Source organism: Lepidochelys kempii, chromosome 28 (genome assembly GCF_965140285.1).
Source record: "Lepidochelys kempii isolate rLepKem1 chromosome 28, rLepKem1.hap1, whole genome shotgun sequence".
NCBI classification, from domain to species: domain Eukaryota; kingdom Metazoa; phylum Chordata; order Testudines; family Cheloniidae; genus Lepidochelys; species Lepidochelys kempii.
The window spans coordinates 7,767,793-7,794,129 of NC_136407.1; the positions used below are offsets into that span (position 1 = coordinate 7,767,793).

A 26,337-nucleotide genomic window follows, 5' to 3' on the forward strand; every position below is an offset into this window, starting at 1 on the left:
AGGGTTGGGAATTGAGAGCGCTAGGCTGGGGAGTTTCTCTCTGATGATCTTCGGCCTGTTCCTCCGACCACAGCTTTCCCCGTTTCATTCTTGTCTGACTACGCAGGAATTGTTTCTATTGATCCCGGGATTATTTTTAATACCGTAGCGGCTGAGGCTGCACCCAGGCTCGGGGCACGGTCTTGTGTTATACATACACAGCGTGAGACAGCTCCTAAGGGAACGAGCGTCAAGGCTGAATCTACAAAACGAACCAAGTCAGGATTCTGCAGGCGTTGGGAACATCTCTGCGCACTTTTAAACCAGGGTTTCAACTTCCGACGTGTGTGAAAAAAACAGATTTTTCTTTCCCCAAATTACAGCCCTTCCAAGAGTGCAGAACACAGCCCGCGGGAGTGACAAAATTGGCCTCTCCAGCGAGGGTGACCGGATGTCCCGATTTTATAGGGACAGTCCCCGTAATTGGGGCTTTTTCCTACATAGAGGCCTATTACCCCCAGCCCCTGTCTGGATTTTTCACACTTGCTATCTGGTCACCCTGTCTCTTGCCGCAGTCACCCGAGGATCGGAGAGCTTGGAGGATTCCCCTCTGCACAGACCCCTGGTTCATCTCTCTGACCCTGGAGGACTCCCATCGACACCGTCTCCTGGTTCCTGTCTGATGCTGGAGGACTCCCATCTACACAGCTTTCCTCCTGGGTCATCTCTATGAGGGTGGAGAACTCCCATCTGCCCAGCCCTGGCCCCCCACGTCTAGGACCCCTGGAAGCTCCTTCCCCCTCTTCTCCATATGCTCTGTGGCTATTAAAGTTCCTTTTAACTCCTACATATGTCAGTGCGGCGTTCAAAAGAATTCTTTATCTTCCTTCCTTTTCAATTTCCCAGCTGCCCTTGTTGAGGGCAGAGTCCTGGGATTTGCTGCCCCACTTGGCGGGGTCACCCCAGCACCTGCGGGGACCTCACCAGCTTGGGGTTTTGGGGTTTACTAGGAGGAGCCCGTGGGCTCTCTCGGGTGCTGCACGGGACCCTGGACACCCGGGATTCCCCAGTGAGCCCTGCAGTGTGAGACACCCCGCACCGGGACTGGGGGGGTTTCTCTGCCTCACTGTAGGATCCTAGTGTAGACAAGGCTCAGGGTGGTTTCACCCATGACAGCCACGCTATCGCCGGGATGGCCGCGAGCCAGGGCCCCCGAAACAACGAGGAGTCCGGTGGCACCTTAAAGACGAACAGATTTATTTGGGCCCGAGCTTTCGTGGGTAAACCCCCCCCCACTTCTTCAGCTGCAACGAAGCCACCCACGCCCTATTTTGGGGACCACAAATTGGGGACCTAATTTGTGGGAACTTTGACACCCCCCCCGTCCCTCCTGGGGGTTCCCCCCCTCCCAGCGCCTCCCCCTTTCTGACCCCCAGCTCCTGCACCCCCTCCCGGAGCCTGCCCTTTGCCCCGCTCCGCCCCGTGTTTTACCCCCCTCGGGACCCGCTTTGGCCCCTGCACAAACTCCCCGCCCCGATCCGGGGCTGAGCCTGCTTCGGGAGTCCGTGCAAAGGAGCCAATCCGGAGGGGAACCGGATTCACGTGGGTCAGCTCAGCGGCTTCCTCCTCCGGCGACCAGCCAGCCCGGCCCCCCACCGCACCCGCCTGGGAGGGGAGCCGGGGACCCCCCCCTGCAGCCCCCCCAGGCCAGAGCACCCCAGGAGCGGCCGGAGGGGCAGTGGTGAGCCTGGGAGGAGGGACTGATGGGGGGCAAATGGCCGGGGGGGGGGGCCCGGTCACACTTCTGCCTCCAGATCTGATGGGGGGGGCGAGGGGGCAGATAAATGTCTGGGCAGGGGGCCGCGCAGGTGGGAGCTTGTGCAGAGGGACCAAAATCTCTTTACTCCGGTGGTTTGCAAAGTTTTGTCCTGGTGACCAGCCTCTGAGTGCGCCCCTCCCCTTATAAATTAAAATATAAAAAACACTTTTTTTTGATTGTGTAACACCATTATAAATGCTGGCGCAAAGGGGGGCTTGGGGTGCATAATCTAATGACCCCCTGAGGGGTCCTGCCCCCCACTTTGAGAACCCCTGATTTACTCGCTATATGTGGGTGAGGGGCTGCTAATTCTCACCCATCCCCTGGGAGGTTCAGACACCAAAAGGCACCAAACCCACAACAGAATCTTTTAAAAAATCCACATCATTTTTGGGATCGTTTCCCTGATTTTTGGCGGCTGACTCAGGAGTTTTGACCCCTCCAGGTGGCTACATTTTCCCCAAAGACTCTGGGGCTGTGACTCTCCCAGGCCCCCCCAAGCTCGGGAAAGCCAGATTTACCCTGTGCAGGGAACCCGGGGAGAAGTCTCCAGGGTGAAGCTCCTTGCACCCTGGGTCTGGTGTATTTCACAGACCCTGTCCCTCTCGACAGTGGGCGCAATTTCTGCCTAGCCCGAACCACCCAGTGCTTGGGGGGGGGGGGGGGGGGGGCGGGTCGGATACACACGTCTCCTGCCCTCAGTGCAGACAGGCTGCGCCACAGAGAAACCTCAGGCCGGCCAGAGAGCTGGGAACTTCCCGGGGAGCACTAGCTCCAGTGGAAGTCAAATTGAGAAGCCCCTTCTGTTTACCGGACGACATTTCTTCGTGCTTGAACGTCTGCACCGAGACTGGGATTGCCCTGAAATCCGCTGTGCCTCATGGTGGCAAGGGATGGGGCCGTGACCACATTAGAGGTCATTTGACAAAGGGGTTCCTAAAATCTAGCCCCTCCCTCCCCCCAAAGATTTTCTTAAAGTTGAGGGATTATCTGACAGATTTTTGCACGCACTTGGAGCATCAAGTCATGGCTCCGATCAGACCCCGAAGGGTCTGGCTGCTCTTCACCCCCACTCCGGCCTGACACCCATTAGCTCTTAGGAGAAACAATATTTAAAATGTTCTATTCCATAAAGAGTTAAGCTCTCCAGAACAGCTGGAGCCTGGTGCTCATGCGCTGAATGGATGACGCTGTGCAGAGTATCCCAGTGGGTTGCTACTCCCCCAGCTTTCCTGCGACCTGGGTGGCTGACGGGAATGTGCTGTGGCCTGTAAACCAGAGCAGCACCGCGGCGCTGTACGTCGAGAACCTGCTCTAGGCAGAATTCCGGAAGGCCAGAATTTTCGGCCTGTTGCCGCGACCTGCCTCTGTCCAAAGGGGCTTTCCATGTTGGAGAAAGAGGATACAAACTTACTCAAAATCGTTCAGTCCAAAACTGACTGGGAAATTTTAAAGGGATCTCCCAGAGCTGGACGCCTGGGCGACACAATGGCAGATGATACCCAGCGTTAATAAGTGTAAAGTAGTGCACCTTGGAAAAAATAATCCCAACTATACATACAAAATGATGGGGTCTAAATGAGCTGTTACCACCCAAGAAAGAGATCTTAGGCTGTCTCTACATTACCACTTCTGTAGGTCAAGGATGTGAACCCCCCCCCCCCCCCCCCGGTTAGGATATAGATATTCAGGCCTGTCTGTAAATGCCTACATTTTAAGTATTTAGGTGTATGTTTATCATTTAGCGAGTCATAGAGGTATAAAAGAATCAAAATCACTGTCTGCCGGGGTAAGGGCCTTCTCTCACTGTGACAGTCTGAGGCCCTGTGCTTAGGCTAAGGCCTTTGGCTAAGCAACAGAGGCAGCCATAAGATGGGAAGCGACCGGTCACCTCCTCACATTCCAAACGAGTCACATCGAAAGAAGGTGCTATTGGGCTGTTAGGATACAATCCTGTCCTGATAATGCCTGTCGCCTCCAGAGAAAGATGGTTAAAGAAAACTTAGTTTAATAGCATCCTTTCTGGCAAAAAATCACTTCTCAATAGTTGTGATTATAAAACCCTAATTTCTGTATGTTTTATATGTATGGCCCCCACTTTTCTATTGTTAATCTGTCTGGTTCTCTAATTGTTTCTGTCTGCTGTATAATTAATTTTGCGAGGTGCAAGTTAATTAGGGTAGTGGAATATAATTGGTTAAGGTATAACTAAAAATATTACTATATAAATTAGGGGCAAACAGAAAGTAAGTTATAATTCAAAAATAAAAAAAACCCTTAAATTTAAGCTTGCTAAAAGTTCACCCCAATAAACATCAGATTGTTTGCACCTTCAAACTCTGGGTATTGTTGCTCTCTGTTCATGCAAAAAGAACCAAAAAAAATAAAAGGGTAAAAAAATAAGCCCTCTAACACCCCCCCGGACCGACATAAGTTTCAGCGGCAAAAGTGCCGGTGTGGACAGCCCTCTGTCGGCACAAGAGGCTCTCCTGATGGCAAAGAGCAGCTACATGGGAGATCTTGCTGCAGTACAGCTGGGCCAGCGTACGGTCCGCAGTGCCTTAGGGTCATCCTGGATAGTTCTCCGAAAACATCTGCTCGAGGTGCAGAGACAATCAAAACAGCGAACAGAGTGTTGGGAATCCTTAGGAAAGGGACAGATCACAAGACGGAAACTATCCTATCGCCTCTCTATAAATCCATGGCACGCCCACATCCTGAATACTGCGTGCAGTTCTGGTCACCCATCTCGAAAATATATATTGGAATTGGAAAAGGTACAGAGAAGAGCAACAGACATGATGAGGGGTATGGAACAGCTTCTGTGTGAACACAGGTTTAAAAAACGGGGACCGGGGAGTATAGAAAAGGGACGACTAAGGGGGATGTGATAGAAGTCTATGAAATCCTGCGTGGTGTGGAGAAAGTGAATAGGGAAGTGTTATTTACCCCTTCACATAACACACGAAGGGGGGCGGGGTTTCACCCAATGAAATAAATAGGCGGCAGGTTGAAAACAAACGAAAGGAAGTATTTCTTCACAGAATGCACAGTCAACCCATGCTGCTTCTCGGGAAGGCCGAAAGTATAACTGGGTCCAAAACAGAATTAGATAATTTCATGGAGGATAGATCCATCAGTGGCTATGAGCCAAGATGGTCAGGGATACAACCCCATGCTCTGGGTGTCCCTAAACCTCCAGAAGCCAAAAGCATCTGACACAGGCCGCTGTCAGAAGACAGGACACTGGGCTAGCTGGACCATTGGTCTGACCCAGTGTGGTTGTTCTTATGCTCTTCTACAAATAATATTTCTCAAGCTGGTTGTGACATTTGGTGGCTGTTGGTTCAGCAGCTTTGAGAGGCCTGAATGAAAGAGGAAATACAACTGCAAGGCGTCCCATTAATTTGTATCTGGCCTCTTTAGAAAGACCGTGTTTGCATGTGTGTGTTCCTCTGTCGTAATAAAAACATTACGCTGTCAGATAATAGTGGCAATGCTATTGTAAATGTGATGGAATGAAATCTCATCTCGAGTCTCCTTTTATTCCCTCTAGACACTCTGCCATCGGAAATGGAGAGGGACTGTTGGAAGAGGCTGTTGTCGTATACAAAGGGTGAGGGTTCAGGTGGTGGTTATATTTAAATTAAGAGAAAATTCACCCCATGAAAACGCCTTTGTTAAAGTAGCGTGAACACACAACTCAAACACACACTGATCATCAGAAACGTTGTCACTGACCAGCCCCCAAACACCTTATCTCAGCCCATATGATTCCCCGATTAAGTTTTATTAAAGATCTCTGTGTGTTTGTTTTAATTAAAACCCAGTTATGTCAGTAAAGTATTCCAGGATAGTTAAAGCCGAATCCAATAATCATCCCAAGCAGCACTGGTTCGGTTTTGGTGGCTTTCCAGGGAGGGGCCTATTATTAGGCTGGAATATGAAGGAATTCCAAAGTGTGTCCCCCAAAGACACGGCCAGTGATCACATGGGCACCAAAAGTTTCAGTGGCGTGTTGAAGCGCTTTCCCTTCACCCCCCCTCTCCTGGTTCTTCCAAAACAGACAGAAAGCAGAAGTCCAAAGTGCAGGCAATGTGATGTTTATTGGGGTTAGTTCCAAGGAAGCATATCCATACATAAGAACGGCCATACTGGGTCAGACCAAAGGTCCATCGAGTCCAGTATCCTGTCCTCTGACAGTGGCCAATGGCAGGTGCCCCAAAGGGAATGAACAGACAGGTTATCATCAAGTGATCCATGCCCTGTCACCCAAGCCCAGCTTCTGGTAAACAGAGGCTAGGGACACCACCCCTGCCCATCCTGGCTAATAGCCATTGATGGACCTATCTTCCATGAATCTATCTAGCTCCCTTTTGAACCCCGTTATAGTCTTGGCCTTCACAACACGCTCTGGCAAGGAGTTCCAGAGGTTGACAGTGCATTGCATAAAAAATACTTTCTTGTGTTTGTTTTAAACCTGCTACCTATTGATTTCATTTGGTGGCCCCTTGTTTTTGTATTATGAGAAGGAGTAAATAACACTTCCTTATTTACTTTCTCCACACCAGTCATGATTTTATAGACCTCTATCATTATCCCCCCTTAGTCGCCTCTTTTCCAAGCTGAAAAGTACCAGTCTTATTAATCTCTCCTCATACGGAAGCCGTTCTATAACCTTGATCATTTTTGTTGCCCTTTTCTGAACCTTTCCCTTCACCCCCCTCCTCTGGTTCTTGTGACACAGAGAGAAAGCAGAAGTCCAAAGTGCAGGCAATGTGATGTTTATTGCAGTTAGTCCCAAGCAAGCGTATCCATGGCTCTACATGCCAGCCGAGCTTTTCCCCCGGTGTTCCCGTCCCAGCTCTGGGACACCACAGAGCCTTTGTCTGTGTCCCTATTCCCACCTCCTCCTCCTTAGCAGGCCCAAATATACATGCAGTACACGCCCCAGTCTCACCCCTTACAACTTATGGTCATGTTCCATTCTGGGGGGGGTCGTGAGTCTGGGGTCTTCATCCCACCTCTTTTGTACCCCATGGGAGGGGTAAGGAGTGAGGTTGTGTTCTGGCCAAGGCCAGGTTTTTCTTTGTGGCTTTTAGTGTTTCTTATGCCTCCCCCCCACAACCCCCCTTGTCCCCCTCCAAATTCAAATTCTCACAGAAACATCTTCCTGAACATGTCGATAAAGTAACAAGTCAGACACACCCTGTCTAACAATAAACACGTCCTGCCTTGAGGAGATCCCAAGCCGAAGTCAGACAAACAATCCTGACACCAGCCTCATTCCTCGGTGCATGCTCACGACAAGGAACAGAAATGTTCTTACTCTCCGGCATCCAGACACCCTTAACTCTGCCCTGGGGTTCTGGGAGGCTTTCACGGGCCTGTTGTGTATTAAATCAAGAGGACGGAGTGGAGTGAGGGTTCTTCTCCAGCATCCTCCCTTCCTCTTGGGCTGGGCTCTTTCCCTTCATGCGGCTCACTTCTCTCGGGCCGGGCGAGGGGCTACCTCACAGAATATTGACCTTACTCTCTGCTCTGGAGCGGCTCCTCCCCAATGCCGTGCCTTCCCCTCTTCTCCCAGGACAAGGAAGGAAGGACCAGCTGGGGGAGGGGGATCCCTAGGGGGTTTAAATCCGTGACCAGCCTCCTCCTCAACTCCCCTACCTGCAGATTCAGTCTCTTTCCTCCATGTCTCTACTGTTCTGTGTCTGGGTGTGAAACAGAGGAATCAGTCAGGTGCCCGGGAGCTCCCCGGGATCCAGGAATGTCCCGGCCAGAACAGGGCTGCTGGGGAGTGTGAGAAATGGTCCCAGCCTCCCCCAGGGCTGGGCTCTGCCCCTAACACTCGGCTTTTCTCTCCCCTCCAGCAAACGTGACTCTGGATCCAGACACGGCCCATCCCATCCTCGTTGTGTCTGAGGATGGGAAAAGTGTGAGACGAGCAGACGCGTTGCAGGACCTGCCGGACATGCCGGAGAGATTCGACACATGTCACTGCGTGCTGGGCTCGGAGGGGTTCACCTCGGGGCGATGTTACTGGGAGGTGGAGGTGGGGAATGGGAAATACTGGGCTGTGGGGGTGGCCAGAGAGTCTGTGAGGAGGAAGGGACGGATCAGCCCTAGCCCTGAGGAGGGGATCTGGGCTATGGGGATAAACGGGGTTAAGGGACATTGTAAAGTGTACCATTTTTTCTCCTCCCCTGGCACCCGTTTGATCTCGTGGGATAACATAAAGAGGATAGGGGTTTCTCTAGATTACGAAGCGGGGCAGGTGGCATTTTTGGATGCTGATTGGAAGTCCCTGTTGTTCTCTTTCCCTCCGGCCTCTTACAATGGGGAGAGGATCCACCCTTTCTTCTGGGTGCGGGGATCCCAGCTCGGACTGTGTCCTTGAGACAAGGGGCTGGGGAGATGGGGAGTGTCCCCCTGGGAATGATAAAATGGGCTTCTCTAGCCTCCAAGATCCCAACCCCTGCGTCCCTGGAGGACTCCCATCTCTCCGAGCCCCTGGACCGCTCCTCTCCCCTAAACGGCAGTGTCTCAGCGTGCCCATAAAGAGCCGGCTGGGGCCTGGCCAGAGAATCTCCTTGCAGCAGGTGTCCCCGGCCCATGTCTCACCACGCTGGGTGGCTCTGGAGGGCTCTAGCGGGGCTGCCCAGGCTTGGAACCAGCATCCTAGTAGGTCCAGCGCCACCCAGGAGCGGTCAGACCCGGCACGGGGACCCCCTTAATTCTTTGGGCCACGGAGCCCCTGGCTGGGTGAATTCTGCGGGGGGAGGATTTGGGGGGTAGGAGGCTGAGTTTTGTCTGGGGCTGCCGGTGGGGCAGCTGCTGGGTTTCTGTGATGGGGTTTTCTGAGGAGCTGAAGGGAATTAGGCACCCAAATCCCTTTCTAATTCGCTCCCTGCGGCTCTGTTGGAAATCCCAGCTGTGCAGTGTAAGCTCTTCTCCGAGTTCAGAGCAATCTGGATAAAGATAAAGATTGCTCCATAAGACGTCCGTGGGTTTTATGTCATTGGCGGCTGGCTCTTTAAACTCCCGCTCACTCACGTAACCCTGCTTGCCAAAGCGGGTAGGCTTCATGGGGCTGGATGGCCACAGTTTAATGGATAACTTTTCAGTGGCAACAGGCCCTTGTGTCTACCTACTAACCGCCCCGCGGTATCTCCAGAGGAAAGAGTGGGCCTGATTCTTAGTTACACAAACGCCCCTGATGCCACTCGGACAGCGCAAAGGGACCTGCTACATTACTAGGTGTGTCACTGTAGCATGTAGGAGTCCAGGTTACGGACCTGGACCCGCTGTACAAACACAGAAAGAAAAGGTGTCCCTGCACCTGGCAGCTTCCAGTGCAAGGCAAGCGACCAGAGCTGGAGACAGACAGACAGACAGAGGGGGAAGTGCAAGGGGACAAGGAGATGGCACTGCTCAGCCGGACAGGCTGGGATCTCAGAACACCATCGGCCTTTCTGCCGGCCAGTTTCCTGTGGCGAAGAAGAGGATTAGGCGTGAGGAGGGAGCTTTGTGCATCTCTGGGAAGCTGCTCCCAAGCATGAGGGGCCGTGTGGGGGAAAGCAGGAACGTGCTTGTTTGAAAATGTGGCAAGTGGGTGATGGAGGCTGGGATCGTGGGCTGATAGCAGGTGGGGGCTGACCTTTTGGTAATGAATGGGGATAGTAAGTGGCGGGAGGTCAGCTTTATCACCCACCTCTCCGACCTTTCCTGAGTGGGTCCTATGGGAGGGATGCTCCCTGCCAGCCCCGGCCCTCTGGACCATGCCATCGGGCCCCTGTTCCCCGGTTCCCCCCATCAGCTTCTGGCTTTGCATAACCCAGCTGGCTGCGTGACCTGCCGCCGTTCCACTTCTGAAACATTGCCTAGGAAACCGCTGTACACACTCGCGCTGCATCCCCCTTCACTTCCTCACCTCGTGTCCCGACCTGACACCAAGTGACGGGGCCTGCTGTCAACTGTGGAGGGTGAGGAGCCCCGGTGGGCCAGTCCGTCTTCCACCCGGGTCCTGCGGCCTGCCTGGGATAGTCCTTGGCATCGCCTTCATGAAGCCGTGAGCACGGACATGTACCTGGTGTGGTTCACCCCCTTCCCCGAAAACTTGGGGCATAAGGAAGACCCTGATGCACATCTGTCTGGAGTGCGCCCGGCTGCAGTCCCCTGGATGCCTTTAAGGGTTCTCTGCTTGGTGTCCCCCTCTGGATCCCTGTTTTTGACCCTCTGAGCCTCACTCCTATCCCTGTTTTCTCATTTGTTGCCCTCCAAATTCTTTTGATGCCTGGGTCCAGTGGCTCTTCCCCTTAGGCCAGGGAAAAGGGGGGAGCTTTTGATGTGGGTGGGCTTGTGCCTGACCATCCCTGGCAATTCAGTACATCTGTATGTCTAACAAAATGGGCTTGAATAGTGATATTGGGCCAGGCTTTCGCCTGCTTTAAGTCGGCAAAGCTTCATTGGGTCTAGGCTAATTTACCCCTCCCTGAGAATCAGGCCTCTCTAACTGGCACAGAGACAAGATTTGAACAGGGAGTCCAGGCTTCGGGGGGTGTGCATCGGCCACTGTACTAGAGGAGATCCTTGCTGGGGTTTCCCTCAATCTCTCTTGTAGAAGTGATTCCACTGTGTTTAAATAAATATTAATTGGGTCAGAGAACAAGCAAGAATTATTGTATAGTCCAGAATACTCCCCCCCTCCCCGGACCAGTGGTCAGGGTGTTTTAAGGATGGGGAAACTGAGGTAAGCAGCTTGCTCTCAATATATACAGTAGCAGACCCAGGAATCGAACCCAGCAGTTCGCACTCCACGTGCCCGGGTCTCTCTGCTAGATAGTTCTGGAGACAGCATGCTGTCCGTCACCGCTGAAAAGATTTACACACACACTGGACAGAAAGGGTCTTGTTTACTATGGTGTAAACGGGAAGTAAAGCCGCTGAAGTTAGCCTCCTTGTTCCAGACTCTGAGAGCGGAAGCCAACCCAGCGTTTCTCAAATGCGGCCGCATGCGACCACCAGGGGCTCTTCTTGCGGCCGCAGCCTCCTGGGCTGCGTTTGGGGGCTGGGGGTGTTGGCAAAGCAGAGGCTGCCTGCATGGGTTGGCCGCTACCCCCTTCCAGAGCCACAGACCCCGTAGGAGCAGACAACCAGTGGCCTTGCTCAGCAACTGGCTGTGCGGCGGTGGGCTCCGTCCCTCAGCCGCAGGGTTTTGGGCGCCATCCCTGGACTCGTCACCTCCATCTCCCCTGCCTCCTTACCCACCTCCTCATCCAGGGCCTGACTTGTCCCCCAGCAGGCCAGGGCTGAGCAAGTCTGCTGTGAAACCTGACATGAACAAATACGTTCACAGGAGCAGACTTACTAAAGAGCAATCAAAATAAAATAAAATAAAAATCAAACCATCTTAGTTTTGTTTCTACTCTGTTTCGGTCCAGTAAAGAATAGAGACCCCTGTACATTATTGTTATTATGGAGTCTGCAAAAAAAACAAACAAAAAAACAACCCTACATAAATAAATTACAGTGACATGGACATGTATATATGTGCATATTTATTTGTTTTTCCTAAAGTTAATGATGTATTTTAGGAAAAACTCTCAGCCCGGCCACCAGCAAGAGCGGCCGCCAAAAATTATGCTGTGAGACCCCCATGACCCATGAAAGGGAGCGAGAGCGAGACCTTGCCCCGCAGAGGGTAGCCCTGTAAGGGCTTGGACTGGCCATAGCTCCTAGCCATGGGGCAGACACAGGCGGCAGAGACAAAGAAGCATTACAGGGGGCTAAAGGAAGAGAGAAATCCCAGCTGGCCTTGGCCTGCCATCGCCCGAGGGGAGTTGCCCTCCGGTTCCCACAGCCAGAGACTCCGAATCACACGCCACCGCCTCTAAGGAAAGACGAATCCTCCATTCCGGGAGACTCCCGGCCAGTCCTGGAGGGCTGGCAACCCCAGCAGGCGTGGGGGCCGGGGGCAGCGTGGGGGGGGGGGGGGCTGCGGGGATGCACCCCAGCCAGGACCCCAAAGCTCCTCACCCCATTTGTGGGAATTTTGACCCCCCCCACTGCCCCTCCCCCCCCTCCTGGGGTGGGCCCCCCCCCCAGCGCCTCCCCCTTTCTGACCCCCGCACCCGGTCCCGGAGCCTGCCTTTTGCCCCGCTCCGCCCCGTGTTTTTACCCTCCCCCCCCCGCCCGGGACACGCTTTGGCCCCTGCACAAACTCTCCGCCCCCGGGAAGTGCAGGGCGCTGCTGCGGGGGGGTCGGCAGCTGGGCACTGAGGCTGCTCCGTGGCCCGGGAGCAGAGAAGCTGTTTTCTCCACGGTCATCGCCCCTGCGAGCAGCCAGCCCCAGCCCCACAGCTCCCGGCGGGGAGGGGAGCCGCGGACCGCCCTGCAGCCCCCCGGCCCTGGGGCGGGGAGGGGGAGAACCCCAGGAGCAGAGGTGAGGGGGGGAGGGTCAGATTGGGGTGGGGTTGGCGTGGGCGATGGGGAGGAGCAGATGTGGGGTGGGGGCAGGGGCAGGACTTGGGTCTCCATTAGATCTGGAGGCAGAACTGATGCGGGGGGGGGGGGTGAGGATTGATTTGAGGCTTGGGGCCAGATAAGCGGCTGGGCAGGGGGCCCGGCAGATGTGGGGTGGGAGCTTGTGCAGGGAGACAAAAATCGCTGTCCTGGCTACACGTGGCTGAGGGGCTCTGCTAGACACCAAACCCACAAGAGAATCTTTAAAGAATGTTTTTGTGGTTAATGTCCCTGCTTTGAGGGATCGTTTCCCTGATTTTTGGCGGCTGACTCAGGAGTTTTGACCCCTCCAGGTGGCTACATTTTCCCCAAAGACTCTGGGGCTGTGACTCTCCCAGGCCCCCCCAAGCTCGGGAAAGCCAGATTTACCCTGTGCAGGGAACCCGGGGAGAAGTCTCCAGGGTGAAGCTCCTTGCACCCTGGGTCTGGTGTATTTCACAGACCCTGTCCCTCTCGACAGTGGGCGCAATTTCTGCCTAGCCCGAACCACCCAGTGCTTGGGGGGGGGGCGGGTCGGATACACACGTCTCCTGCCCTCAGTGCAGACAGGCTGCGCCACAGAGAAACCTCAGGCCGGCCAGAGAGCTGGGAACTTCCCGGGGAGCACTAGCTCCAGTGGAAGTCAAATTGAGAAGCCCCTTCTGTTTACCGGATGACATTTCTTCGTGCTTGAACGTCTGCACCGAGACTGGGATTGCCCTGAAATCCGCTGTGCCTCATTTGACAAAGGGGTTCTTAAAATATGGCCCTTCCCCCTGAAAAGTTTTTCTTGAAGTTGAGGGCTTTTCTGACAAATTTTTGCACCCGCTTGGGGAATCAAGTCCTGGCTCTGATTGGCCCCCAAAGGATCTCGCTGGCATTCGTCCCCACTCGTGCTGACTCTGTGCACGTGGGAGCGGGAGCTAGCCTCTGGCGGCCAGGGGGTGCAGCTGGCACAGAGGGGCTGCTCCGAGCCCTGCTGCTCAACACTGGGGCGCTGCCCAGGCCAGAGAGGGTCGCTGCTGCTGAGGGCATCATAGAATCATAGAATATCAGGGTTGGAAGGGACCTCAGGAAGTATCTAGTTCAACCCCCTGCTCAAAGCAGGACCAATCCCCAACTAAATCATCCCAGCCAGGGCTTTGTCACGCCTGACCTTAAAAATATCTAAGGAAGGAAATTCCACCACCTCCCTAGGGAACCCATTCCAGTGTTTCACCACCCTCCTCGTGAAAATGTTTTTCCTAATATCCAACCTAAACCTCCCCCACTGCAACTTGAGACCATTACTCCTTGTCCTGTCATCAGCTACCACTGAGAATAGTCTAGAACCATCCTCTTTGGAACCCCCTTTCAGGGAGTTGAAAGCAGCTATCAAATCCCCCCTCATTCTTCTCTTCCGCAGACTAAACAATCCCAGTTCCCTCAGCCTCTCCTCATAAGTCATGTGTTCCAGTCCCCTAATCATTTTTGTTGCCCTCCGCTGGACTCTTTCCAATTTTTCCACATCCTTCTTGTCTTGTGGGGCCCAAAACTGGACACAGTACTCCAGATGAGGCCTCACCAGTGTCGAATAGAGGGGAATGATCACGTCCCTCGATCTGCTGGCAATGCCCCTACTTATACATCCCAAAATGCCATTGGCCTTCTTGGCAACAAGGGCACACTGCTGACTCATATCCAGCTTCTCGTCCACTGTCACCCCTAGGTCCTTTTCCGCAGAACTGCTGCCGAGCCATTCGGTCCCTAGTCTGTAGCTGTGCATTGGGTTCTTCCGTCCTAAGTGCAGGACTCTGCTCTTGTCCTTGTTGAACCTCATCAGATTTCTTTTGGCCCAATCCTCTAATTTGTCTAGGGCCCTCTGTATCCTATCCCTACCCTACCTCTCCTCCCAGTTTAGTGTCATCTGCAAAAGTAGGCAAAAGGCTGAGTTTGCAGGCAACACAGGGATCAGGTGGGGAGAGGGTGTGTGGGAAACACCAGGAGTCTCTGAAACTGTTCTGTGAAGAGCATCAAAGTTCTGTCTGTCTGGTTTGCAGTCTGTCTCGGGCTCACAGAGCTCACACGGTGCTTCCCATAGAGAAGGCTGCCCGGGAGTGTACAAAGTAGGGAATTGCTGTCAAGTTCAACGAGTTGTAAGTCTGGATTTTAAATACAGTGTAATTTCACCTGGCACAGCAGTAACTGCATCATTCAGCTCAGTAAAGCCTGTGTTGTAGGGGAGAGGTGATAAAACGTAAATGATCTGGCAGTGTGGCATGCAAGACAAAAAATGAAATCTTTCCAGATACCTGAGGTGGGAAACTTATCTGAGGAGCTGAATCCTTTTCAAAACCAGCTCCCGCTGGTGAAATATGGGAACTGGTTACAGAGCAGAAGCTGTTAAAAGGATCAGTGAGGTTTAAGTCACTAGAGCTGCAGGCCGGAAGATGTGGGAGCGTTGCCTTCAGACTGGAGAAGGGGGAATTACAACGCTGTTATTTACACAGTACATGAAAAGGCCGCTTTTACAGATCCAGACTAACCCGGCGACCCCTCTGATGCTTTCTAGCCCTTGTGGCTTTCACTATGGTTGTGTCATTTCTTGCATTGTTGGATCATTTGATTCTGCTTTTCCCCCCTCTGGCATCTCTGTCAGTGTAACGCGGAGTCCTGCGGCTCTGGATCTCCCTTCCCAGAGGCCACTGATAACACAACATCCTAACCACGTCCGACATGGAAACATCCCTTGTCAGAGATATTGGGGGTAAAGGACAAAGGTGGGACAGGATCCTCTCCCAAGTAACCACAGGGTAGAGTTGAGTGTCAGAAATCTCAGGGTTTGCAAAGAAGTTCTCCCTCCTACACAGGAAGAAACCCCAGGCTGCCTTCATGTTCCCTACCAGCTCTTTTCCTATAAAAGGAGGGGCAGAAAATGGTCTGAATTTCAGTTCCTGGAGGAATAAGAGTGACTCCAGCTGGAAAAGCTGGACAAGGAGATATTTTTGTTCCGTATCTTCACAAACTCAGTGAGTTGATCAGTGAGATAGAAGGGAAGTATCTGGGGGGAGCCGGGGCCGTTATAGTGGGGACATAGAAGAGATGAGAGAGAACATGGGGGGAAATCAAATCGGTATCTTAGATGTCTGTACACGAATGCAGGAAGTATGGGGAATAAGCAGAACTAGAAATGCTAGTAAATAAACACAACTATGACATAGTTGGCACCACAGAGACCTGGTGGGATAATACACGTGACTGGAATATTGGTATAGAAGGGTACAGCTTGCTCAGAAAGGACAGGCAGGGAAAAAAGGGAGGAGGTTTTGCCTTATATATCGAAGACGTATACACTTGGACTGAGGTTGAGATGGAACTAGGAGATAGACTTGTGAAAGTTTCTGGCTAAAGATAAAAGGGGTAAAAAACAAGGGTGATGTCATGGTAGGGGTCTACTACAGACCACCTAACCAGGAAGAGGAGGTGGACGAGGCTCTTTTTAAATAACTAACAAAATCATCCAAAGCACAGGACTTGGGGGTGATGGGGGACTTCAACTACCCAGATGTGTGCTGGGAAAATAACACAGGAGGGCACAGATTATCCAATAAATTCTTGGAATGTATTGGCAAAAAAAAATTATTTCAGAACGTGGAGAAAGCTACTAGGGGAGAGGCTGTTCTAGATTTTATTTTGACAAATAGGGAGGAACTGGTTGAGAATTTGAAAGTGGAAGGCAGCTTGGGTGGAAGTGATCATGAAATGGTCGAGTTCATGATTCTAAAGAATGGTAGGAGGGGAAAAAAGAACAACAAAGACAACGAGGAGTCCTTGTGGCACCTCAGAGTGAAAATACAGGAGCAGGTATAAATACATGAAAGGATGGGGGGTTGCTTTACCAAGTGTGAGGTCAGTCTCACAAGTTAAATCAATTAACAGCAGGATACCAAGGGAGGAAAAATAACTTTTGAAGTGGTAAGAGAGTGGCCCATTACAGATAGTTGACAAGAAGGTGTGAGTAATAGTAGGGAGAAATTAGTATTGGGGAAATTAAGGTTAGGTTTTGTAATGACCCAACCATTGAGTTTACTAATACTAATTTACTCTTAAAAAGAGTCCTACAAAAAGTGCAAACTAGGTCAATTACAAAAGATGAACATAAACAACTAACACAAGTATGTAGGGACAAAATTAGAAAGGCCAAGGCACAAAACAAGATTAAACTAGCTGGAGACATAAAGGGTAACAAGAAAACATTCTGCAAATATATTAGAAGCAAGAGGAAGACCAAGGACAGGGTAGGCCCGTTATTCAGTGCTGTGGGAGGGAAACAATAACAGAAAATGTGGAAATGGCAGAAGTGCTAAATGACTTTTTTGTTTCAGTTTTTACCAAAAAGATTAGTAGCAGTTGGATGTCTAACATAGTGAATGCCAGTGCAAATGAGGTAGGATTAGAGGCTAAAATAGGGAAAGAACAAATTAAAAATTACTTAGACAAGTTTGATGTCTTCAAGTCACCAGGGCCCAATGAAATACGTCCAACAATACTCAATGAGCTGACTAAGGAGGTATCTAAGCCAAAGTCTTGGAAAAGTCAAAGACGGGAGAGATTCCAGAGGACTGGAAAAGGGCAAATCTAGTGCCAAGCTATAAGGGAAATAAGGACAACCCAGGACAGTCAGCTTAATGTCTTTATCTGACTCCACCTCGAGGCCTAATATTCCCCAATTGGCGAAGTACAAGTATCCATGAGGGGGAAAACACATCTTCTCTCTTCCTGGGCTTCTTAACGCAGGCCTCTCAGTGATGGTTGCTCACGTTCTCTACCACGTGTGGCAGGGAGGGTGTCCCCGTCCAATGTGGGGTGAGTTCACCCTGTCCCTCAAGTGGTCCTTTCCCTTGAGGTGGTGAGGCCTAAGGACTAAAATCAACAGGGTAACCCTGGTATGCAGGGGAGTGAGGCCTAGCAGCCAGAGTCAACGGGATTGACCCTGATTCACGGGGCAGCCCGGCCAGAGTCAATGAAGTTGCCCTCAGTCGCAGGGCAGTAAGGCCTACTGGCGAGAGTCAGTGGGTCCCCACTTGTGGGAAGGGTGGCGGATAGGCTAGGGGGGCCTGGCCCAGTGCCCTAACAGTGACGACGTGTCCCGCCACTGAGTCAGCGAGGCTCCCACCGAAACACTTCCTACAGGACTATAGCTAGTCCCCCATCAGGGCCACTTCCTACCTTATCTTTTGGAGCTGTAGTTGAGGTGTTGTCAGGGTCTCCGGGCTTTTCGGTGCATGTGTTTCCTGGTGACTCTGATCCCTCTTGGACATCCACAGGCACTTGGGCATCAGTCTGGGTCTCCGACTTTCACGGTCAGGAGTTTCAGCTGCTCTTGGGCTGGAGCCAGCAGTGAGCATCCTTCCTCCTTGCTGGCCCAGCCCAGACTGAGTTGGGCTGCTGCTACATCTGGAGTATGCCCAGTCCACAGTGAGGGGTTAACCCTTCCCCGACGAGTGCAGGGTGAGTTCACCCTGTCATACCAACCTAACAGCTTTCTTTGACAGGGTAACAAGCCTTGTGTATAGGGGGAAAGCGGTAGATGTGGTCTATCTTGACTCTAGTAAGGCTTTTGATCCTGTCTCGTGTGACCTTCTCATAAACAAACTAGTGAAATACAACCTGGCTGGGACTACTATAAGGTGGGTGCATAACCGGTTGGAAAACCGTTCCTAGAGAGTAGTTATCAGTGGTTCACAGTCAGGCTGGAAAGGCATAACGAGTGGGGTCCCTCAGGGATCAGTTCTGGGTCCGGTCCTGTTCAATAGCTTCATCAATGATTTAGATAATGGCATAGAGAGTACACTTATAAAGTTTGCGGATGATACCAAGCTGGGAGGGGTTGCAAGTGCTTCGGAGGAGAGGATTAAAATACAAAATGATCTGGACAAACTGGAGAAATGGTCTGAAGTCAATAGGATGAAATTCAATAAGGACAAATGCAGAGTACTCCATTTAGGAAGGAACAATCAGTTGCACACATACAAAATGAGCAATGACTGCCTAGGAAGGAGTACTGCGGAAAGGAATCTGGAGGTCAGAGTGGATCACAAGCTAAATATGAGTCAACAGTGTTGCAATATTGCAAAAAAAGCAAATACCATTCTGGGATGTATTAGCAGGAGTGTTGCAAGCAAGGCACAAGGAGTAATTCTTCCGCTCTACTCCGCGCGGATTAGGCCTCAACTGGAGTATTGTGTCCAGTTCTGGGCACCACATTTCAGGAAAGATGTGGACAAATTGGAGAAAGTCCAGAGAAGAGCAACAAAAATTATTAAAGGTCTAGAAAACATGACCTATGAGGGAAGAATTAAAAAACTGGGTTTGTTTAGTCTGGAGAAGAGAAGACTGACAGGGGACATAACAGATTTCAAGCACATAAAAGGTTGTTACAAGGAGGAGGGAGGTAAATTATTCTCCTTAACCTCTGAGGACAGGACAAGAAGCAATGGGCTTAACATTGCAGCAAGGGCGGTTTAGGTTGGACATTAGGAAAAACTTCCTAACTGTCAGGGTGGTTAAGGACTGGAATAAATCGCCTAGGGAGGTTGTGGAATCTCCATCGTTGGGGATTTTTAAGAGCAGGTTAGACAAACACCTGTTGGGGATGGTCTAGATAATACTTAGTCCTACCATGAGTGCAGGGGACTGGCCTAGATGACCTCTCGAGGTCCCTTCCAGTCCTATGATTCTATATTTGCAATATCTCTTCCCTGGAATGTGTGTCAGGTAGGGCTGAACTTCTCTCTCTCTCCTCTAGGATGTTAGATGCACCCTGAGCAGATACATGGCTCTCCCTCACACCCCCTCACATTTCACAATGCTGGGGAAGGATGTTAGCACCACATCTCTCTGGGGCTCTACAGCCAAATATGTGGGGAAGGTCACATTTTTTATACAAATCCTGAAGTTATCACCTTTTATGGACGACTCTGGAATTATCCATTCAGTGGGAAAAATCGACCTAAAGTATTTCCTAGAGATATTACATCCCTGCAGTCTTTAGTGAGCAGATTTTTACAACACTTAACATGGGAACCTCCTGTCCCTGAGAGCCTGGAGGTCAAGGAGTGAATTAGCTATGGAGACTCAATTCCCCTTTTATCCCCAGAGCTGGTCTCTCCAGGCCAGAGTTGAAGAGTATGATTGGGATCTCTGGGGCGGAAGGTTGCACTGCCCTTGCCTGTGCTTTGAAGCTGGGAGAAGGAGAGGAATTCTAACTCCAGGCCCATTAGAGCAGCAACTTGCTAGCAAGAACTTCTAATGAGTCACTAAATGAAATATAACTATGTGAAATTGTTTCTGTACAGTTGTGAGAAGGGGAAGTTCCAGCAGCCAGTGGAGATTTCTCCTGAACTGGAAGTGAGACTCCGTGATTTCTCCCCGAAAACTGATGCTGTAATGGAGACTCTGAGGAAATTCGAAGGTATCTAGGAGGGAAAATTCTGATAAACCTGTGAGACTGTGGGAGGAGAATGGCTCTGGCCACTTGGTTCATAATTAGATGATGCATCTATTTAATTGTTGGGTGAGAATGCCACATACCTGGGGACCAAAACACTCAGCTTTATGAATTCAAGCATTTATATGTCCCAAAAGCATGCCTTGCAATTACAATTACTATTAAAATAAGGAATGACAAAGAAGTACTGGCCAGTTACCATCTCCTGGGGCATAGGCGGATTTCTCCTATGATGCTCTGACTACCCCTTACAATGTCCAACATATTATACACATGAAAATTATATATGTATTAGTTCTTTTCCAATCACCTTTGAGTGTTCTGAATATTAAATATATATTATGTAACTCATACAATACACATGCATGAACTTTTTAAGGCCAAGGCTTTTGCTTTCCAACATATTTTCATGATGTTGTTCTCTTTTCTGATTGGTTGATTATCACTGATTATGCATAGGCCAATTTGACCCTTTTCTGTACAGGGGGGTTGTTTTGACTTTGCTAACTGCTCCTGGGCAGTACATTTTGGGGGTCTGTTGTCTTTCAGCACATTGTGTGGTCAAAACATCTCTTTGGGCCACATGGCAATGTATGAACACATCACTTAATAACAAGGTAATTTAAAGCAACAGTTCCTTATGTCAAGCAAACTCTTAAGTAAGCCAAAGCGAAGCAAGTCAGCATAATCACACAGTCTCGGTCTGTCCAAACTGGAGCAGAAGAAATGACCCTTGTACCACTTCCCAATACTTAATGTAATAAATAGTGGAAAGCAGAGAATGAGGTAGCTGGGGCCCAGGCACCAAGATGTCTCGCATCAATTCATGACTTACCAAAGATCACAACATTCAGGCCCAAATTTCGCAAAATGGCCTAGTTTTGGCCACTGGAGTTTCTTTCCCAACTTGAGAACTCCAGGACCCATGCTCCAGAGCTGTGTAGCGTCCACAGCTGCAGGTGAAGTCAGTGGGAGCTGCAGGTGCCCATCCCCTCTGAGAACCAGACCGCAGGGTCCTCAAGGTTGGCACCCAAAATGAAAGGCCACGCGTTCCATCTGGATCCAGTCCATCGCTATGATCCAGTTCCTGCGTTGCAGGCGGGGTGGAAGGGGGGGGGTGGACGATGGATAGAGAGAGGTGGGCAGCGTCAAGCTGGGCCTCTGGTATGCCGCAGGCTGGCCCAGGCGGACGGGGGTCACTGTAATAGGGATGTAACTCTGGCTGGCTTCTGCACGTCCTTAGCCCGTGCCGATCTCTGCGCCAGGCCTTGCAGCCACTGAAGAGCAGAGGCACGAATGGGCTCCCCTCTCTCCTGTAGCTGGTACAAGCCCAGTGAGCCAGCCTGCCCCCTGCCTCAGTTTCCCCATGGATAAAATGATTCTATTATTGTTCATATTTCTGCCTATGGTGGATGAGCGCCCCGTCATGCCGCTCTCTGTAGAGACGCTGAGTAAACAGAGCCAACAGCTCACAATCAGAGCCAGGATTTCACAAGCTCTGAACAGCCCGTTAGTGTCAAAGGGCCCTAAGTGGGTAAAGTTCCTGTTATGATAAAAAATCTTTGCATGATCTGGGTCTAGCTTATGACAAAAGGCAGCAAGTGAAAGAAACAAACCAGCTGGAGTCTGAAGGGGCGGGGGCGGAGGAGGGAAAAGTAACTCTCTCTCTCGCAGATTGTATATCCTGCGATGGTCGTGAGGCTTCATGGTTGCATGGGAGATGCCTGAATGGTCCCTCAATGGCTATTAGCCAGGATGGGCAGGGATGGTGTCCCTGGCCTCTATTTGCCGGAAGCTGGGAGTGGGTGACAGGGGATGGATCACTTGGTGATTCCCTGTTCTGTTCATTCCCTCTGGGGCACCTGGCATTGGCCACTGTCAGAAGACAGGACACCGGGCTTTGGCCTGACCCAGTATGGCCATCCTTATGAGACAGAAGAGAAGGCTTCAGATTAATTTATATTAAATATCTGCGTGTGTCTCTGTGTCTGTTTCTCTGTCATGATTAACGCACAGTTCTATGAGTTCAGAGTGGGGATGCTGTTATAAACAGGACAGCCTGAACCCCCTCCCCCTTTTCTCCTTTCCCCCTCCAGACATTCTGCCGCCTAAACTGGAGACAAAAAGAGGGGAACCCCTAGGAGCACACAGACAAGGTGAGTTTGCCGGTGGAGATTGTCTTCCAGCCATGAGAAAACTCCAGCGAAAACGTCTTCACGAGAGGGTAGCGGAAGTTACCAACCAAGCCGATGCCGACCGTCACACACAGCCTGGAATAGAAACACAGTGAGGAGATTCCCCACGCTGAAGTCACAGGCGCGGGCCATCCCGACGCCAGCCTGGGTGCTCAGCCGTGCCCGTGCTGATGAACAGAAACGCTCTTCCCGGCCCAGCACTCGAGCACCCCCTCCTTTACGCCAGCGGACTGGCTCTCCCCCATGGCTCTTCTCCAACATCCGGCCTTTCCTCCAGGCAGGGCTCCGCCTCAGGGCCCCGGACAGAGGCAGCTGCCCGGATCCAGGACTGTCCCAGACAGAGCAGGGCTGCTGGGGACTGTGAGAAATGGTCCCAACCTCCTTCCGCCCCCGCCCGCCCCCCACACCCCTGGGCTGCGCTCTGCCCAGGGGTGCCAGAACAGGGGGGGGCGTCCAAGGGGCCATGACCCTCCCGCCTTTGAAAGTGGATGGGCCTGGCTTTCCAGCCCCCTGCCGGCCCCTCCTCAGGCTGGAAGCGGGAGCCTGGCCCGGGGAAGAGCCGCCCCGGCAGCTGTGGGGGGACATGGGCTCTCCACCTGCCTGGAGTGGGGGGCTGAGAGCAGCCCCTCCCCACCCACCCAGGGCAGGTGGAGACCCACGGCTCCCCACAGCTGCCCAGGTGGCTCTTATCATGGTGGATCCAACTTCTGGCTTGGCCGGGGTGGGGCATGGCCTTAGGAGGAAGACGAGGAGTGGGGGCGGGGCCACTTAGGGGGGGCGGGGCCACTTAGGGGGGCGGGGCCTCTTCCTCTCCCCCACACTTTTAGGAAGAACCCGTTGCCTCTGGCTCTGCCCCTAACGCTCTGGTTCTCTCTCCCCCCCCCCAGTGAATGTGACCCTGGATCCAGACACGGCTCATCCCGAACTCGTCCTCTCCACGGACGGGAGAAGCGTGAGATGGGGGCGCACACGGCAGGCCCTGCCCGACAGCCCGGAGAGATTTGACTCTGAGCTCTGCGTGCTGGGCCGCGAGGGCTTCACCTCGGGGCGACATTGCTGGGAGGTGGAGGTGAGGGTGCAGGAGGGGGGACACTGGGCGGTGGGGGTGGCCAGAGAGTCTGTGAGGAGGAAGGGATGGCTCAACCTCGACCCCGAGGAGGGGATCTGGGCGGTGGAGCGGGGCTGGTGGGGTCAGTTCCGGGCTCTCACCTCCCCGGCCACCCGCCTGCCCCTGGGCTGGGTCCCCAGCAGGATCCGGGTTTGTCTGGACTGCGAACGGGGCCAGCTGACGTTTTTCGATGCCGTTAGCGAGGCCCCGATCTTCACTTTCCCGCCGGGCTCCGTGCTGGGGGAGAGAATCCGCCCCTGGCTCTGGGTGTGGAGAGCCTGGCTCCGGCTGTGCCCCGTGGGGGACCCAAAAGCCAGCCTGCCCAGCCTCCGGTGTCCTAGTCTCTATGCCTGCGGAGGCCTGCTCTCTCCCTGTGGTCTCTGCGACCCTGCAGGCTCCCTGGAGTCGCTGGACTTTGAAACCAGGGAAAGCAGGGAGTGATGAAGGTAGAGCAGCCTCTCGCATTGCCCCACGGTTTTCTGTCGCCTCTTTTCTCACTATTCTCCATGGTCCAGGATGACTCTGACCCTGGGCTTCTCTCGCTAGCTATCATCCCAGTCTCTGGGACCCTGGAGGGCTCCCATCTACCCAGCCCCCTGGCACTTCATCCCTATGACCCCTGAAAGCTCCTGCCCCCTCCCTCCCTGCAGCACCAGGGATTGGAGGAGCTGCCCTGAGAGACAGACACTTAGGTGCTGGAACGAGAGGGGCTGGGGGTGCGGCAGCATCCCCTGGCTTGAAATGGTTTCCATCATATACAGGGTTGACTGTTCTGTTCAATGGCTTTTTCCACCCCTCCCTCTCGCATACAAAGTGTTCCCGCACCCCTGGGAAGATGGGGGGGCTGGCCAGGGACCCAGGATTAATTAATTAGTATTTGGAGGGTTGGCGGGTGGGGAGGAAGAAGCTGGAAGCTCTGCAGCAGCTGGGAGTGTCTTGTGCAAATCTGTGTCATTAGATCTCACGGAGGGGGTCTCCCAGGGGCCAAAGTCACCTTCCCCTGTCACTCCGGGACAGCTGGCCACACTGTGAAATTGTCACACACACACACACACAGACGTGGGATGGGCAGGGGTGCAGAGAGACCAAAAACCATCATATAATCTTTTAGAAAAAAAATCATCATTTTGGGTCAGTCTCGTTTGTTTTTTTTTAAACTCCTGAGGTTGGCAGGGACAGGGCGGGTTTAACCAGAGGGACTAGGAGAAGCGAGACGAAAATGTGAATTAAAATAAAACAAGAAGAAAGGGAGAGCCTGGGAGAGATGGTGGCAAATTAGAAACGAAAAGCGTGAAAGGAAAATATGTCTGGCAGGGGAACCAGCCTGGGAGCACAAAGACGGGAGGAGATAAAATCGGGAAAGAATGGAGAAGCCAATGATCTGTGTCAGGGAGGAGAGAGGCCAGTGGGAGAGACCCAGAAAAATAAACAGGGATGGGAAGTGAGGGCTAGGAAAACACCGAGAAGAAAAGAGAACATGAGAGAGGAAGAGATTTATGAAATGTTCCTGAAAGTGAGACTGTGATGCAGTAATTCCCTCTGTTAGTTCCTGCACGTCTGTATTACTGTGGTGCCATTAAGAGGACTGTTCTCAGTGGCTGGGGATCTCCTTTCCCCTACGCTTTTTACTCTCCAGCTTTCCAGTTACTTACTGTCAATAAAACATTACAAACAATTCTCCTCGTCTCTTCCCATTTCATGTCCCAGCTGCGCTTGCTGGGGGCAGAGGCCTGGGCTTGGCTGCCTGACTTGGTTGGGTTCTTTGCAACCTCAGAGTGGAAGCAGCGTAGACATAATTGTTCTTTTAACCAGGATTTTTATTCCCTCCCCCTCCGCCCCCCCAGAGTTCAAGCCGATGGGATGAGTTCTCCTCTTCTGGCTGTGAGGGGAGAATCAACAAGTCTTTTGTCCACAGAGGCTCGTCTTTTGGGCTGCCTTTTGATGGAGAGGAGATGACACCTCTGGTGATACACCAGTATGTCACACTTAATGATGCCTCCCTCCTGATGGGTTTACAGTTGCAAAACAAATATTTGTACAGGTTTCAGAGTAGCAGCCGTGTTAGTCTGTATCAGCAAAAAGAACAGGAGGCCTTGTGGCACCTTAGAGACTAACCAATTTATTTGAGCGTGAGCTTTCGTGAGCTACAGCTCACTTCAGGATAGGTTGTAGAGCCCCTCCTCCTACTGTTGCAATGGTCCTCGGTGAAGCATGTCTGCTGGGCTACGGTAGCTCCCGAAGGCAGGGTTGGGACCAGCCGGGGTTGCATTCCAGGGTGATGCCGCTTGCAAAGCACCAAGTGGTGGAGATTTCAGGCAGCCGTCGTTACAAGGGCAAGGCAGAGTACCGTCTCTTGGTGCCGCTCAGGCTGCAGCCTTCTGCTCGCTCCCACAACTTCTGGTCTTGACAACAGGTGAGGCATGTCTCTCACAGCAGGGACTGCCCAGGTGGTGATGAACTAAAATACACATTATTTTTGCAGTTCCCAGCATGCAGTGACTAGGAGTCAGGCCTCAAAAGTCCTGAGGATGCCTTAAAAATCATGAATCATTTAAGAAATGCTACATTTGGGGGGCGGGGGTAATACTATTTCTTTCCTACTTTTTGAGCCTTTCAGATCATGTTTCCTTCATGACCTAGAAGGCTAAAATCTGATATTTAACACACACAAAAAAGACATGCAAGATTCTAGTATCGTCTAGAATTTCAGATCCTAGGCTGAGATTTCCAGCCTGACAATTATGAAAAAAAATTTTTATCTTTGTTTCTAACCTGAGTACATTTAATCTGGAATCACGGCAAGATAATAAATGTAGAGCCGCACTTTATTCTCCCCTGTTTATGAACTCATCTTCGGTGTCTTGGCCGCTGAGCCTTGCCACTGGCCAAATGAAAGGAATGCAGGGACTAGGCTGTTGTGTAGACTGAACTAGCCTGGTCCACGCTACCCTGGGTTCAGGTCTGGCTCCTATTGGGAGGTTCTATGGGGTATAACGGGGTGGACCTAACATAGCTCTCCAAGTCCACTGATCACACTCATCCCCAGGGTATCACCGGTCCAGCACTGGATGTGAAATCTCTGACCCACACCCCTAGCCTACAGAGTTCACAGCTGCTCTGAGTTCTGTATTTCACCAATCAAGGGAGTTACGAAGAGACAACGGAGTTTATAATTCCCATGAAGCCTGAAATGTTTGCTGTATGGCAGATCCAGCTCCTTTAGCCTGGTGAGCACCAGGGTTAT

At 51.9% G+C, this 26,337-nt stretch overlaps 3 protein-coding genes across 3 annotated transcripts in view; 2 read left to right on the forward strand and 1 right to left on the reverse strand.

Moving 5' to 3' along the window:
• Positions 1–26,337, reverse strand: part of LOC140904197 (uncharacterized) — a 142,846-nt gene that overhangs the window by 91,659 nt on the left and 24,850 nt on the right. The gene's annotated exons all lie outside the window — the stretch shown is intronic.
• LOC140904260 (butyrophilin subfamily 3 member A3-like) lies at positions 1,547–8,797 on the forward strand. The gene is made up of 3 exons (XM_073326755.2): positions 1,547–1,720; positions 5,355–5,414; positions 7,672–8,797. The coding sequence occupies exons 2-3, from the start codon at positions 5,372–5,374 to the stop codon at positions 8,196–8,198; spliced, it is 570 nt and encodes a 189-aa protein (XP_073182856.2). The 5' UTR covers positions 1,547–1,720; positions 5,355–5,371; the 3' UTR covers positions 8,199–8,797.
• LOC140904251 (butyrophilin subfamily 1 member A1-like) lies at positions 11,932–24,770 on the forward strand. Its single transcript, XM_073326729.1, has 4 exons — positions 11,932–12,242; positions 19,639–19,754; positions 21,887–21,946; positions 22,873–24,770. The coding sequence occupies exons 2-4, from the start codon at positions 19,730–19,732 to the stop codon at positions 23,532–23,534; spliced, it is 747 nt and encodes a 248-aa protein (XP_073182830.1). The 5' UTR covers positions 11,932–12,242; positions 19,639–19,729; the 3' UTR covers positions 23,535–24,770.

Excerpts from the sequence above, each read along its gene's own strand:
- LOC140904260 (XM_073326755.2), top strand. The coding sequence starts at position 5,372 with ATGGAGAGGGACTGTTGGAAGAGGCTGTTGTCGTATACAAAGG. Across the intron at positions 5,415-7,671 it reads GCTGTTGTCGTATACAAAGG|CAAACGTGACTCTGGATCCA; the intron begins GTGAGGGTTCAG and ends TCTCCCCTCCAG.
- LOC140904251 (XM_073326729.1), top strand. The coding sequence starts at position 19,730 with ATGGAGACTCTGAGGAAATTCGAAG. Across the intron at positions 19,755-21,886 it reads GACTCTGAGGAAATTCGAAG|ACATTCTGCCGCCTAAACTG; the intron begins GTATCTAGGAGG and ends TTCCCCCTCCAG. Across the intron at positions 21,947-22,872 it reads CCTAGGAGCACACAGACAAG|TGAATGTGACCCTGGATCCA; the intron begins GTGAGTTTGCCG and ends CCCCCCCCCCAG.